The sequence below is a fragment of the Hemicordylus capensis genome, chromosome 3 (assembly GCF_027244095.1).
Source record: "Hemicordylus capensis ecotype Gifberg chromosome 3, rHemCap1.1.pri, whole genome shotgun sequence".
In the NCBI taxonomy this organism is placed as follows: Eukaryota; Metazoa; Chordata; class Lepidosauria; order Squamata; family Cordylidae; genus Hemicordylus; species Hemicordylus capensis.
The window spans coordinates 219,096,733-219,112,993 of record NC_069659.1 but is presented as its reverse complement, the minus strand read 5'-3'; the positions used below and the strand labels follow the sequence as shown (position 1 = coordinate 219,112,993).

At 42.3% G+C, this 16,261-nt stretch overlaps 1 protein-coding gene across 1 annotated transcript in view; it reads right to left on the bottom strand.

Annotated features, from left to right (window-relative positions):
* The window catches only part of CHAT (choline O-acetyltransferase), a 79,934-nt gene that overhangs the window by 13,904 nt on the left and 49,769 nt on the right, over nucleotides 1-16,261 (bottom strand). The window contains exons 12-13 of the mRNA XM_053305776.1: nucleotides 13,966-14,107; nucleotides 4,799-4,861 (exon numbers count right to left, since the gene is read on the bottom strand). Coding sequence (XP_053161751.1) covers nucleotides 4,799-4,861; nucleotides 13,966-14,107 — 205 coding nt within the window. The remainder of the gene's footprint in view (nucleotides 1-4,798; nucleotides 4,862-13,965; nucleotides 14,108-16,261) is intronic.

Here is a 16,261-nt window from a genome sequence, read left to right as displayed (position 1 = left end):
AACAGCAGATGAAGCGATGCAACACTTATTAACTAACAAACAGCTTCCAGTTGAACAGAAAGGAAATTGTCCGAACACCAGAGGCACAAAAGACCAGCTGCTGATTGACAAAATGATTTTAGAAAATTGCAAGAGAAGAAAAACAAATCTAAGTGTTATATGGATTGACTACAAGAAAGCCTTCGATTCATTGCCTCATACACGGATACTAAAATGTTTAGAAACAACTGGTCTCAGCAAAAACATTCAGCTATTTATTAAAAAAAGCAACGAGCATGTGGAGTACACAGTTAACAATCAATGGTGAGACACTTGGACAGGTTAGCATTAGAAGAGGCATTTTCCAAAGGGACTCACTATCCCCTCTGTTGTTTCTAATTGCCATGACCCCACTTTCACAAATACTAGACAAAACAGGCCTCGGATACCAAACATCTAAAACATCAAGTAAAATCAACCATCTGCTGTACATGGACGATCTGAAGTTGCATGGAAAGTCCCAGTCAGAAACTGAATCATTGCTAAACACTGTCCGTATGTTCAGTAGCGATATAGCAATGGAGTTTGGACTAGACAAGTGTGCTGCATTAATAATGAACAGCGGGAAAATAAGAAAAACAGAAGGAATAGAAGTACCCAATGGAAGCAACATCAAGAACCTGGAAGAGAAAAAACCTTACAAATACTTGGGCATTCTCCAGGCTGATAACATCGCACACACTGAAGTTAAAAGAAAAATTGGAAGTGAATACATCAGGAGAGTTAGAAAAATCCTCAGGTCCAAACTCAATGGTGGGAATACCATACAAGCCATAAACACCTGGGCTATACCTGTTATCAGATACACTGCAGGAATAATAGACTGGACCCAGACAGAGCTAGAGACGCTAGATCGTAAGATCAGGAAAATCATGACCATCAATCATGCTCTGCACCCCCGCAGTGATGTAGATAGGCTATACCTCCCTCGCGGCTCAGGTGGAAGAGTAATGCTGCAAGTCCATCAAACAGTAGAGGAGGAGAAAAGAGGCCTTGAAGAATATATAAGGGACAGTGAAGAAGATGCACTTCAAATGGTCAATAACGCGAAACTATTCAACACCAATGAAAGAAAGCAGGCCTACAAGAAAGAACAAGTCAAGAACCGAGCAGAAAAATGGAAAAATAAGCCCCTGCATCGTCAATATTTGCACAATATAAGTGGAAAATCAGACATCACCAAGACCTGGCAATGGCTTAAGAATGGTTGCTTGAAGAAAGAAACAGAGGGTTTAATACTGGCTGCACAAGAACAGGCACTAAGAACAAATGCAATAAGAGCAAAAGTCGAAAAATCCACAATAAACAGCAAGTGCCGCCTTTGTAAAGAAGCAGATGAAACCGTGGACCACCTAATCAGCTGTTGTAAAAAGATCGCACAGACTGACTACAAACAAAGGCATGACAAGGTAGCAGGGATGATACACTGGAACATCTGTCAATTACAAAAGTCAATTACAAAAAGCAGCTTTACTGGGAACAGCCTATATTCTGTGACGATATCTATAACAACAACAACATGGACAATAAAATCCAGCCATCCTAGGTCCTTGGAAAGGACTCGATGTCTGGATAAAACAAACCAGTCAATAACACCTGTCTGTGTAAACAAGAAATAATAATAAACATTTATAAAGTACTAAAGAGCAGAAGTCCCCTCCCTAGCCTTTTTAAACAAGTGTACCCCTTATTTTGCAAGCCTTTAGCTTAGGTACTCCATAAAGGCTCTCTCTTTCTATACAAGTATACTTGTTTCATTAATTTCAAAAAGACTGCTTATGAGTAACTTAATCAGCATGTACAGTAAATCAGTGACTGGAGTAGCCTGTCTCATAACTGTAACATGTTTATTTTATTTATATTTTTATTTTATACCACCTTTTGTCCTAAGACCCCAGGGCAGTTGACAAAATAAAAACAATCAAATGTATAAAAAATTATAAACATATAATTTATCATTAACATATAAGTCTGTGTCTGTGTCTGTGTATACACAAATTTAAGTGTTAGGGTTAGGGAGCCAGGCTACCACAGTCACTGGCTCACATCTACACTAAGTTATCCATAAGCAGTCTTATTTAAATGAATGGGGCAAATTTACCTATTCCATTAATTTCAGTGGGAGGACTCAGTGCTAATTTCCTGAAGCCTTTCAGTCAGGCTGTGGAGAAGGTTACATGAGCTTCATCATGTAGCTAGCCAATCATGAGCAGAGGAGGAGGGTCTTCACTCTCCTCCCTCCCGTTCAGCTGTGAACACAGCTTTGAGGATGTGTCAGCTCCAGGCCAGCAATCCTCAGATGGGGAATAAAATAGTGCAGCTGCAGTATGGGGAGGCTGGAGGACTCTGAGCGCCCCCTGGGAGCCTTTCGAGTAATCCCTGTTGGGAATCCCAGATCTGGAATATTCAAACCACTTCTCACCTATCTCAGTAATCCTTACAAGTATTTCTATCCCCTTATTGTATATGTTGGGGCTGAAGCTGAGAGGCACCTAATGTATTCATGGCAAAGGAAGAATCCGAACATCCCAATTCACAGCAGAAATGAAGGGAGAAGAACAGAACTTCGGCAAGGTTCTCCTCTTTGCTAACGTCTAAGCTGATGAATTATACTAAGGGTTCTTCAGGTCTCATTAGGAAAACGTACCCGGGAGATAAATGCTGGCACATTCATTGGTACATATGTTCAGTGAGTTGTGAGGAAGGATTGTAAACCTAGAACTGGTCACCATGGTTTCCCCTCATCAAGAAGAAGTGGACTTGAGGATCAACAGAAATATTTTGCTATCCAACATGATTTATAAGGCTTTTAGCAATGACATTTTCCCAACATAGATCAATGTCATGTCTGAAGAAGGAGACTGAGATGGGCTAAGGGTGAGTTGACACATAGCGGGGAGGGGGACATAATAAATTAATGTTTTTAAGGCTACAAGTTTAATGTAGCTGTACTGCTTCTCTAACAAAGGAATAATTCAATAAATTGAAACCCATGTTCTTCTTCTTTTTAAAATGAGATGGGTATTTTCCCTCTTTAGTTCAAAGCTATTTGGCTTAGGAGGGTTGTCACATGGTTAGAAAGAACCCCAGCCTGGCTAGCCTATTCTTGTGCCTTTTACACAAGCTTCATAGGAAGGAATTAGCAGGCGAAGCTTTTCACAGCATGGAGATGAAGATTATCTCCTCCTAATTGCCACAGATCAAATGGCTGTAAGCCCAGCTTTAGGGGCTCGTTCAAAAGCTGGCAACCTTAATTTGGTTTCAAGCTATAGGCTTGCCATCATGTTCATTCCACTGATGAGCTACACAGATTCTAAAAGTGTGCTACTTTTTTAAAAAAGGTAAGAGAATGAAGAAATATAAATGATCAACACTGATCTTATCTGTACCATGCATCTGAGGGACTTGTACCCCGGTTCATTTTTCAAATAAACACAGGTACAGTCGTTCACACAAAAACACATCTGCAGAGGGCAGACATCTGCACACTCATACAACATAATGTCTGAACAGAGCTATAGTGTCAATGCAATCCTATGTATATCTACTCTGAAGTAAGCCCCGTTAAGTTCTGTGGGACTTACTACCAGGTAAACATGCGCAGGATTGCTCTGTGGGGAACTATCGGGTTGGCTGGTTTGTGAAGAGAGAGCTGGGAACTGCTTTGAAGTGCGGGGCACTATCGGGTTTGTTGGAGAACGAAGAGAGAGAGCAGGGAGCTGCTTTGAAGTGTTTGTCGGAGATTCGCATTGAGGTGTCCCACAGTGAGTTGGCCACAGAGAGTTGTCCTAGACACTGATCTGTGTGTCTGATCATTCATAGTCATTTATGTCAATGTAGCACCTCACTGCTCTTTGTGATGCAAATGCATAAATGACAGTCCCTGATCCAAATAATTCCAGAGACAAAGAAACAGAGAGGCTGTGCACACGAGCAGCCAAACCCAGGCTTGGGCAGCCCTGCCTGGGTTTGGCTGCCTGTGTGCAGCACCAGAATTGTGGGCAATCCTGGCACTGCTTCCCCCGCAAGCCCAGGAATTTAGCTCAGGCTTTAACCTGGATTGTTAAAGCACCATTTACCCCAGGTTTGGTGTCATGAGCATGCATGGGCTGCACGCATGCAATGGGGGATTCCCACTCCCAGAGGAATGCACTCCCAATGTACTGCGCTCATCACACGGTGCATTCAAGTCCCTGCCTCCAGAGATCCGTGCTGCATGGAGAAGTGTGGATTGTGGGCGCATGGCGGCGCGCCGAAGAGGACATTGCCGATCGTCTGGGGGAAAGTAGGCCCATGCCTGCCTCTCCCTCCTTCCTGCCCTCCTCCTCACCTCTGTTATGGTTGTGAGGATGGCCTTAGACTGTCATAAAAATATATTGGTATATCACATTTCATAAAGCAATTAAAAAATTTTTTTTTAGCTAAATGTGTTGGCTCTTATAGGATCACAAGTAAATTCTATGTGTTAGTGAGTGTGAATGGAGTCTATATGACCAAAATAATAATGGCATCCAGCTCTCATTGGATACCACCAGTTCAGATTGCAGGTGGAAGATCATATGTTTCATATGTCAAAGACAGGGCAGGGTTTTTTATTTGTATGTTTTAAGTGTTGTGGAAACTTAACACAATGACTCATGGAATTCTTTAATTCATTATTTGACCTTTGAAGAAATTAATTTAATTTCATTGTTATACTATTGTGTTTTTATGTGCAAAATACAGGGTTCTAATCAAGACAGAATAATAGTTTGCATACCAAAATAGTATAGTTGGTCTGAGCAGTTATTGCATCCTTAAATTGCTGCATTTTCTCAGAGTCCTGCAAACAAAGAAGAAATATAACAATGTTGAACATGCCTCCATTAATTGCATGGCAATTGATTTTTGGCTACAATCCTGCGTGGCTAGGCTACTTTAATCTCACTGAAGTAAATGAGATCCAAACAGCCAGCAAGAAACTTTAGCTATTCCAAAATATTTATTTTGGTGGGGCACATAAAATGAATGGATACCTCACGAAGTAGGAAACTGCACCTGAATATGTTAAGGTCAGAGAAAATAATTAAGCTGGAGGCTGTGTTTGAAAGCCTGATGAATATTTTATGGTGGCTGAATGGAATCAGGAACAACCAGTGTATCAAAACAATATTTTTTCCTGGCTTTATCTCATTTTGATGCAACCATGTAATTTCAGAGTGATGTTGATTACCAAGGTCAGAGCTACACATTATGGCTGCTGTGTGGCAACCACCAAAAGCAGCAGGCCCATACCTCGCCCCCGCCCATAATATTTTGTGAACATTATTTTGTGATGTAAAATGTGGGACGTGATGTCACCGTCTCTTTGCAAGTTTCCCCACTCTCACTCTTCTTCGACTGTAAAAACAGGTTGCTTACCTATAACTTTAGGTGATTCTTGTTCATTCACAACTTGGGTTCTGTGCCTGCACAGTAGCCCTTACAGAAGGATTCTATAGCTCCTCAAGGTGCTCAGCAGCTCCGTCCTTTGTGCGCAGTGCACACTTGGTACCTTTGGCAGCAGAGTGCCTGTTGCTCAGTTCTTGAATGACCACTGTGAAGTTCTTTGATGCAGCTTGTGGATGAAAGATAAGTAGATTTTAAGGTGAAGTATCCAAGCAATGGGGAGGCTGGGCAGGTGTTGTAAATGAACACAAATCACCAAAAGATCATCTGTTACAGGTAAGCAACCTGTTTATCTTTAAGGTGATTCATGTTCCTTCACAACTTGGGTGATCAGTGAGCTCACTGAATGGTGGACGGTACAAGGATGCCATTAAAGCACTTTCTTTAAGACTGCCAACCAAAACTGGCCTCAGCCGCTGTTCGGATGTTAATGGCATAATTTTTGATTAAGGGTAAGTTTGTAGACCAGGTAGCTGCCTTATGAATGTCTGTTAAGCTAATGCCGGATATGTGGGCTTCAGAAGTAGCCACTGCTCTGGTGGAGTGTCGCTTAATCACAGATGGAGGTTTCACCTTTGTAGTGAATAACACAGATATATAAGCTCTACAGGCCAGTGTGATAGTTTCTGCCTGGAAATAGGATTTTCTTTTTTATTTCCTTTATAGGCTAAGAAGAGATGCTGAGATTTCAGAAAGCCTTGGTTCTACTGATGTAAAGAGGACAGCTCTTCTGACATCCATGGCATGGAGCGAACGTCTAGGGGAGTCTTTGGATTCATTAAGAAAGAAGGCAAGACTATGTCTTCTTTAATGTGGAAATCAGACAGTATTTTAGGTATGAAGGAGGGGTCTGTTCTCAGTACAACCTTATCTGGGAAGAATCTGGTATGGGGGAATTGACCCTTAAAGCAGCTAATTTTGCTGACTCTCCTTGCAGATGTTATAGCCACTAGGAAGGCAGTATTCAAGGTTAGCAATTTAAAGGTAGTAGAAGCCAAGGGCTCAAAGAGCGGTTCGGTTAGAGTAGAGAGGACCAAAGAGAGAATCCACAGCAAAATTGGTCTTATAGGGGGAAACATATTGTTGAGGCACCTTAGGAACTTGTTACAGGCTGGGTGTGAGAAGACGGTCTTGGCATCCCAGCCTGGGTGAAGGGCCAATAGAACTCCCATATGGACCTTAATAGGATAGTTAGATAAATTTTGATTCTTTAAAGAGGTAAGATAAAGGAGGATTTCTCTTATAGTGGTTTGGTGAGGGTCAAAGCCCTTCATAGAGGTGCAATTCGAGAACCTCTTCTATTTTCAGCTGTAGTTATGCCTAGTGGACATGCACATTCAGAAGAATACTATCTAACATTAGACTTTCCTGCCATTAATTTCAAGGTTTGGAGGTTGTGGTGGATGACCCCTCCCCCACCTAAAATAGAAGATCCTGTCACTACGGAAGTCGAAGGTGACACCCTTGAGAGAGTTGTAAGAGAAGAGGAAACCATAGGCCACCATGGTGTGAATATGATGCAGCGTGTCTTCTCCTGCAAGACCTTGGCAAGGACTCTGGATAGGATTGGGAAGGAAGGGAACCAATAGAATAATTCATTCCTCCAAGAATCTGGTATGCAACACCTAGGGAGTCCTTCCCCGGGCCAGCTCTGGAGCAATAGAGGCAACATTTCTTGTTGGTATGAGACACAAAGAGGTTCACTCAAGCGGTTTCCCAATGACTGAACAGTTTGGAGAGCACAGCTTAATTGATTTCTCATTCATGCTGCTGACATATTTATATTTCTCTGCTGAAGGTGTATGGTAGGATGTTGTCTTTGCACTTTACGTGTAGAGCCAGAGGGAATATGTTGTGCTGAATACTCCGGTCCCATAGCTGGATTGCTAGACTGTAAATAAATCTGGAGACTATACCCCCTTGGTGATTTATGTATGTGATTGTTATAGTGTTGTCTAATAGAACTTGAACTGTTCAATTCTTTAGAAGTAGGAATGACTTGAGAGTCAACAGGACAGCCAGAAGTTTCAGGTAACTGATATGGAATGAGGCTTGGTAGGTGTTCCATAGTCCTTGAGCATGGAAACCCACACAGTGTACTCCCAGACTCTCAGGGAGGCAACTGTTGTCACTCTTAGAGTGGGAGTCAGGGTTTGGAGAGGAATATCCTCAGAGATTCCACTCTAGAGTCCATCAGCAAAGGGAGCTCAGCATGGATTGTGGAATGACTAGCCACGTTTGTTGACTGTCTACATTTGGTTTGAACACTGACAGAAACCAGAGTTGAAAATGAAACATTTTTAGTCTCGCAATGCAAGAGGCCATCAAGTCTAAGAGTTTTTGGATGGAACTTGCCCTTTGTTTGGGATCAGCTCTGAAGCAGATCAAGTCTGCAATTAAAGCAAGCCTTCCATTAATGCAATTAATTGAATTAATTAATGCAAGCCTTCTTTACTCTGGTAGATAGGCTCTTTTTGACTGAGTGCCTAGTACAGCCCCTATATAACTGGTTTTCTGTAGTGGTTGAAGAATAGATTTCTTCCAGTTTATTTGGACTCCTAGGTCTTCTAGGAGACTTAAGATCTAGTGGATGTGTGCACAAAGGGAAATTCTGTTTGGTGAAGTGACCAACCAATTGTTCAGGTATGGAAAGACAGAGATTCCCTGGATTCTCAAGTGAGCAATGATTGTGCTCATACAGTACATTTCGTGAAGACACGAGGTGCAGTTGAGAGGCCAAAAGGCAGTACCTTTTATTGGAATGCTTAATTACCCAGGATGAATCTTGGGTACTTTCTGTATTTCAGCCTTATTCTGATATGAAAGTAAGGTCTTTCAAGTACAATGTCGCAAGCCATTCTTTCTCTGTCATTGGGGGGAGAATGCCTTGTAGTGAGATCATGCAGAACTTCCATGGTTGAATGAATCTGTTGAACCAGTGGAGGTCCAGTATAGGTCACAGGCCTCCATCTCTTTTTGGAACTTGGAAGTATCTAGAGTAGAAACCATTCCGTAAGTTCTCCTGTGGAACAAGTTCTATTACCTCTTCCTCCAGCTGGTTTTTTATCTCCATTTGTAAGATAGGAGTTGAATGGGTATATTTTATCCCTACAAAGGTGGGGGTACTAGTGAATTCTATTGTGTATCTAATGGAAATGATACTTCACCCATTGGTCTGAGGTAATAAGGTTCCAAGTAGGGGGGAAAGGGGGCTAGTTTGATATTGGAATGGGGTCCAGAATAGTGGAGGCCTGTGATCAAATGGTCAAAGATTAGATGTTTAGATTGGTCCTGCTATTTTGACTTATGCTGTTGTTTCTGCTCAGGACTGTAGAATGTCTTTGGTTATATTGAAAAGGCTGATGGTAGTCCTTACGATTGGACCTAGTGTACTGAAACTTTTGCCTCCCAATTTTTTTATATTTTGGGGAGTAGGACTGAGGTGTTGCTTTAGAAGTAAAAATTTTAGCAATATATTTCAATTTCTTCATTTTTTCCATCGCATCATCAGTTTGTGAACTGAACAAACCATCACCATCAAAGGTGAGGTGCTCTATTTTGCCTTTCATATCAGCCTGTAAGGATGCAGAACATGTGTGGCGTGAAAAGGAGATAGCTTCTGCTCAGGAGCAAGATTCTGTTTCTGTAAGGTGTTTAGCTGTACTGAGATGTTGCCCGGTGATATCAGTGGACCTCAGAAGTACTTCTTTGAATTTAGATCTGAACCTTAGATCAGGTTCAGTCAGGCACATCTTTAAGATCTTCCTTGAAATTGTCTCATATAGAATAATTATTTGGCCATATAGGCCATGTAATTTGCAATTTTGATGGATAGGCAAGAAGCAGAATAGGATCTGTGCCCCATTGTGTCTAATTTTCTCCCTTCTTTATCGACTGGCACGGAATGTTTCCTACCATATTTATTCCCCATGTCACAGTCTACCACTAACGTGCTATGTGTGGGTGCCTGAAGAGAAAGGTATAATCTTCTTTTCTATAGAGACTTTCTAGGCATTTAGAAGTAGATGGCAAGGGTGCCCCAGGCCGATTTTGCAGAATTAGCAAGGGTGGGCAATATAGGCAAGGCAGCCAGATGGGATGCAGTGGAAGATGCCATGAAGTTGTATACAGGATCTGTAACTTCCAGGGTGTAGGAAGTTCCAAACCCAGTACCTTGGCCATTGGCCAGCACCTTGGCCATTCAGCAACCTGGATATGATAGAGTTTTGTTTCTTCAGTTGGAGAATCTGAGGGTTGATTAGGTATGTTGTCATCTAGGGGTAGGTTGAAGGGTTCTCTGTTTGTAAAGAATTGTCTTTTGAGTCAGAGACAGATGTATATTCATTGTCTGATCTTTCCTTGTCAGGGGCAGGGGATTTATCTTGGTTTCGTGAATGTATAATCTCCGCTTCTGGAGATCTAGGGAGAGTTGGTACAGAAGTTTGTTTATTGCTTGGTTCTCCCTGAGGCCAATCCAAGGCAGCCTGGGACACATGTGGTGGAATGTCAGGCTTCTTAAATGTGGATAGTTGTTGCCTTTCTAGAGGTCTGTCATGCAAAGTGGCAGCAGTAGATCTTAGCTTTTTAAGTTTCCAGAATCTGAACTCATCACAGTCATATGGCAAGGCAGGTAAAGACATGTAACTTGAGTCTTGAAATCTGCCCCACCTGCATGCATAGCCCAGATCCAAAGCCCCTGGGGTGCTTCAATAGCCCATCCTTCTCTTGAAGGAGGAATAGGTTGAACCAGAGTGATGGAACTTTTCCTTCCAAGGATACTGAGGTACATAAGATGGGGGGAAAGAGGGGGTCACTCTCTCAAGAGAGGCTGAGGAACTTTTAGGAACTGGTACTGAACCAGATCCAAGGTCCTCCTCTGTATCCAACCCATGTAAAGAGAATCCTTTAAAGGTAGAACCTGAAAGTGTTGTGTGGGTGGAACCCGGGATGGACTCTATATCTTATCATGATGGGAAGTCTTTCAACACTGAAGGATTAGAGGGAAAATCAACAGCTAAATTACAAGTGTTGATTGTAACCTCAGGTTCAGGAGTCATGGTAATGATCAGTGTTGGTTGTAATAAGAACAGTGGAGTTTTGATAGTCAAGGCCGAGATTGGAGGTTACAGTGGGTCCATGGGTATTGGCACTGATACCAATGTCAAAACCGGAGTCAGTGTCAGGAGGGGTGACAATCAGATTCCCTCGGAGTCCAAGTTTACTTCTGGATGTGCGGTGGAAGATTGTTCGGCAGTCAGTTTTGAGAACTGAAGAGTTGAAGGGGAAGGTGTATGAATCCCAGCCCCAAAATGACTGGGGTCAATATTTGGGCTGTTGTTGAAGACTGGGAAGGAGTAAAAGGAGGTGTAGAGCCTCCACTTTTGGAATCTTAAGCGCAGACAGATCATGTACATTCTTCGATGTTGAGGGGATCAATATTGGTCCTTCAACATAAGAGGGATCAACATTGAGGCTGTATTTGACGCCGAAGAGAAGGATTTCTGATGTTTAGAGTAGGAATGTGATGAGGAGTAATCTCCTTTATTCCTCCTTTTCTTATGGTGTTTCTGATTATCCTCCTTGGGTACATCTTTAGGCTTCTTAAAGACAGAGCACTCTATGTCCACATGCGCTGACGTGGCAAGCTCTCTGAAGAGCAGCTAGATATCAATGTCGGGCTAGAGCATCAATCATCAGAAAGCCTCAATGTTGACTGTATTGACAACGTCTGAGATTGTGCCATAGGAGTTGGGGGCGGGGGGGGGGGGGCAAAGGGCTTCTTTGTAGAGAGCAGCCTGGAGTTTAATTCTCTACTTGTTCTTGTTTGCTTGGAAAATGAGAGACAAATTTTACAAACCCAAACAACATGGTGCTCCCCCAAATACAGCATACACTGATTGTGTTTGTCCAAAGATGGGAGTGTCCTGCCACAAAGAGGACAGCTCTTGAACGTCTTTTTAATGTCCATTAGTGGAAGTAAGAGGAAAACCAAGTCTAAGGGATATGCAAAAAGAAAACCTTAAATGATTTGTAGTCAAACTGAGAAATCAGCAATTCTTTCTACTTTCTTTTTCCAGGAACCAAGGCCAAACAAAGAGCGAGTGCTCAGCCAAGTGCACATGACAGTGGTAGAGAAAGAACTAAGCAGCAGGTGCTATGCTGCCAAAGATATCAAGCATGCAATGCACAAGAAGGATGACACCTCAGAGCACCTTGAGGAGCTCTAGAATCCTTCCGCGAAGGCTACTGCGCAGGTGCAGAACCCAAGTAGTGAAGCAACTCGAATCACCTTAAAGATCTAAATGTTACTAAGGGAAAGAGGAGGATAAAATAGGGCTGTTGTTTTCGGTACTGGCCACACATTGGTCATAATGTGTAATTCTAATTTTAGGCTGGAGAATGGCTATATATTTGTTTTCTCTGAGTTGAAGGTATGATGACAGAGGCATTTTGTGACTGGTGTTGCTCACACACCCTACAGTCTCTGTCTGCAGGCTTCACAGATTTGTATAGTGTTTCTAAAACCTACTAATCCTGTTTGGGCAGAGATGATGATGGGACAAAATAAGTGAGGGTACATCACAATAAACTGTGCCTCTATCATACACCAACAACCCCCTGAAAAACAGCTGTCCCCAGCTTTAAAGAGATTAGAAAGGTTTCAAGAAACCACCAAACTGTATTATACTCTTTCATAGATGGAAGAGTTTAATGAGTTTAAATCGTATGAGGAGAGATGGGATAATTACCCTAGAAAAATTATTGTGGGTGTGTTCAGAATCAGCCCACAGAGCTCCCTGCTGGTGTCATTTGTAAAGTGAGCAGTACTGAATTGCTTTACTTAGGGGCAAAGTACATCTTGCATGCAAATACATCTGTGTAATGATGCCCTGGCAGACCTTTTTGTTAAGAAAAGCAGCTTTGGAAGGCTGCGATTTTGAGTGAGGCTGGTGCAGGGGCTTAACTCTTTTCTTGCCTGCTATTTTTCTGCATTAAATGGCACCTCCCAAGATGCTTCCCCCTATAGGATTATTACCTATATTTGTGTGTTAACATGAAGTTTGACCCATAATAAATGTTTTTAAAAGGAACCCAGTTGTCTTTCACATCATCAGCAAACTGCATTCATTATTTCAGAAACTGCATATTTTCTTATTTGACTTGAGCTAATGAAACATTACTTTAAGATAAAAGACTTAAAGAGCCAGTTAAGGGAAGACTAGCTTGTCCAGATCCACAAGCTAAAGGGTGGGGATGATGACAATATAACTAGGTGATTTTTAAAAAAGAATTCTTTTAAACTCATTCAGTTATCATGTGATGATCTATATTACTATGGTCAAAACTGAAGAGCACTTAAAAATCTAATGTGGCTCCAAAACCCTATGATCAACCTGTTCAAATAATTGCCTGACTCCTCCTTGTTGTTTTTCTGGGTGGATTCCATGTAACTAATGAGGGATTATTAGTTATGTCATCACGGATTGCAACAAACAGCTGACTGGAAGAGATGCTGTTGGGTAGGAGTTTATTTCATCTGGCTCTCCCCTGCACCCCGTCCCTTCTGGATTGGGAGAGGGACTCTGGCTGTGGCTTCTGTGCATGTCTCCCTTGGGCTGCTATCTGGTGTTTTGCTCACTTTTAATTGCTATAACAGCTTGCACATGGGCTGGGTTTGCCTGATGCGGTGGGTGAGAGCCACGCCTCTAGGGCTTTTAAACTTTTAGCCCATATAAGGGGGAGCAGTGCTGGGGGCATAGCTGCTGAAGTGGGCTGGTCTTTGGTGGCAGCCTTTGGGAGTGGGACTGAGGGCAAGGGCCGAACATATTATTCTGGACTCCTAAAAGAAAGACTCCTACTGACTACAGTATTGTTGTTGTTGTTGTTGTCACCTAGTAATTGGTTGGGCCTGGTACAGGGATGTGTCTTGGGTTGTCCAGAGATGTGGAGGCAGGGGATGGCTCTGGGGCAGTTATTCCAGTAGTGATGGGGAATTGACGAAGATATGGCGCTGGTAGGTCAGTGGGCCATTACAGGGGAAGGGAATTCAGAAATTTAATTGCTGTTTCCCCTTCCAGCATGCCTACTACCTCTTTGGCCTTGGAGAGCAGTGCCAGTTACCCACAGAACCTCATCTTGTTATTCTGTAATGCCAGATCGATCCAATATAAGTCTGAAATCATCCAGATTTATTTTGGACTGACCTGGCATTAGAGAAGATGGGAAGGTAGTGAGCAAGTGTCTCTTCTGGTAACTTGTCCTCTGATCAGCTGCCTAGGAACCCCAGAGTTCTCAGAACAGTGTGAAAACCACTGATGTAAGAAAATCAATCTTAGTTCATGATGCTTTTTAAAAAAATAAAAATTAGGGCACAATCCACTGATAAATTATCCTACTGTAATGAAGAGAACTCCCATTCATTTCATTTGGCTTATCAGGCGATGCTCTAGCAGTTTAGACTTCCATCAGCTATAAGCAAACAGATGGCGGGGGACATACCTGTAGAGATGATCTTTTATCAATCATTCCTTTTACAAAAGCTAAAGCTTCAGGAGTTGCAGATCGGATGTTATCCACTCTTCCCTCTTCAAACCGGCGTATGGAAGCACTTTCATAGGTGGGAACAAATCTCCCATACAATCTACAGAAGAGTGACAAGTAAATAGTTAAAAATACTATTTTCCAGGAATCAATGGGCTGAAAGAAAAATGGCCTCTTTGGGTTTCTGTGTTGTAGCCTTGGCGTTTATTTTATATAATATTTCATTTTTATGCTAATAGAATTCTATACAAAGATAGACACGGCGACCCCTTTTTAATGCCAGGATCGATGCACATATGGTTGAATTCATTTTGGTTATACAGCACTGGTAAAGAAATCCTTTATGTCTGACAGCAAAGCTAGTAAAACTAGCATTTGCTGTAAGTCCAAGGAATGTTTCATTTATGCCACATAATAAAACTGCTGTGTGATTAATCATGTACGTGCAAAATGGGAACTAGCTTTTATTTAAATCAACAGAAAAGCACACTTTTCTACAACTAAATGGGGGCATGACAGAGCAGGGGTTTCTGTACTGTGTGCCAGATGTACTAGTATGCTGTAAGAGGGGCGAAAGTGTGCCTTTAAGATTTAAAGGCACCATGTCAGATGCATCCACTATGCCCATTGGAACTGGGAGGTCCAAGCAGCCTTGGTCCTCCCCATCTCTGGCCAATGTTTAGGCAATGACATCATCCTGCAAGAAGGAATGAGGAAACATTTACTTTAAGCATGCGCTATTCAACTGCATGCTTGTTTTATTTTGTGTGTAAAACAGCACTGTGCAGGAGCCAATCCAGGTAAGAACCAGTGTTCCCTCTAACAGGGATTCCCAGATGTTGTTGACTACAACTCCCAGAATCCCCAAACAAAAGCCACTGCGGCTGGGGATTCTGGAAGTGGTAGTCAACAACATCTGGGAATCCCTGTTAGAGGGAACACTGGTAAGAACTGCGGTGAGGAGTGGGGGAACCTGTCCTTTACCCTTGCTCCTGTCCCAGCCTGATCAGGACCCTTGCATGCACTATTCAGCCTTCCATCCTTCTGAGGTCGGTAAAATGAGTACCCAGAATGTTGGGGGCAATATGCTAAATCATTGTAAACCGCTTAGAGAGCTCCGGCTATAGAGCGGTATATAAATGTAAGTGCTATTGCTATTCAATCTGGGAGAAAAGCTCTCAGTGGCACCAATAGGAGCTTCCACCCCAGGCAAAATAGCATGTTTCCAGGGCCCAAATTGGATTAGGATAATGGAGGGAGCAAAGATAAGCCACATCCCTCTGCCAGAGTCCTAGTCTGGACTGGGTCACTATGCACACATTATTTTATACAGAAAAAAAGGAAATGAACCTAGCATAGAGCTGCATAGTCCATGCTTAAATAACATACAGTTTGACCTGGGATTCCTAATTCAGCTTGCACAACAGCTGACAGGTACAAGAGCTTTCCCAGACAGCAGCCTTAACTGGGGGTTTTCTGTGAAGCTTTACTGCGAGTTTGAAGTTGCACCCAAAAGCCAATGCAAAAAGTGGATTTTTTAACCCCTGATATAAATCGGACTACACTCTAATGCATGATGAAAAACCCAAATTGTGTATGAAGTGCTCCCCAATAGCTCACAGGGACTTTGGAGTAAATTTGGCTGATATGTGAATGCACACCTCCATTCCAGAGGAGATGTGAACCAAAAGCCAGGTGTGAAACTCCCAGGGGGATCCCAGAAACATCACCATTGCCCAGAAAGCCTTGTCCCATTCATGAGTCCTGATTGACTGGTCACAAGGCGAGAATGGGAGGCCGGGAGGCTATCACTTGGCTATCCCACAGTTGTGTGTAGAGTGCGTACTCATTGTTCTATGAGCTGAATGGGAAAATACATCTATATGTCTTTCAAATATATATACCTCCAGTTTTTATCAAAAACAAACAAACAAACACTATGACCAAGGTATCATAGGTTTGACAACCTGTCTCAGAGGTTTCAACAATTGTGACTGGTGTGGAGAGAGATCTTATCTTTCTCCCCCCTCTTTTAAAATTAATAGATTTCAGGGTTGCCCAAAGAACCTTATTTGCAGTAGGTTCTGCATGGACAAAAGAAATTGCTTCTTTACAAAATAATTTATGTATGTATGGAATTTCACTTCCACAAGGTGCAATGATGTCCACTACTTCAGATGGGATTGAAAGGGGATTGGAGAAATTCATAGACGGGTGGTCTATTGATGGCTATCAGCCAGGATAACTAGATGGA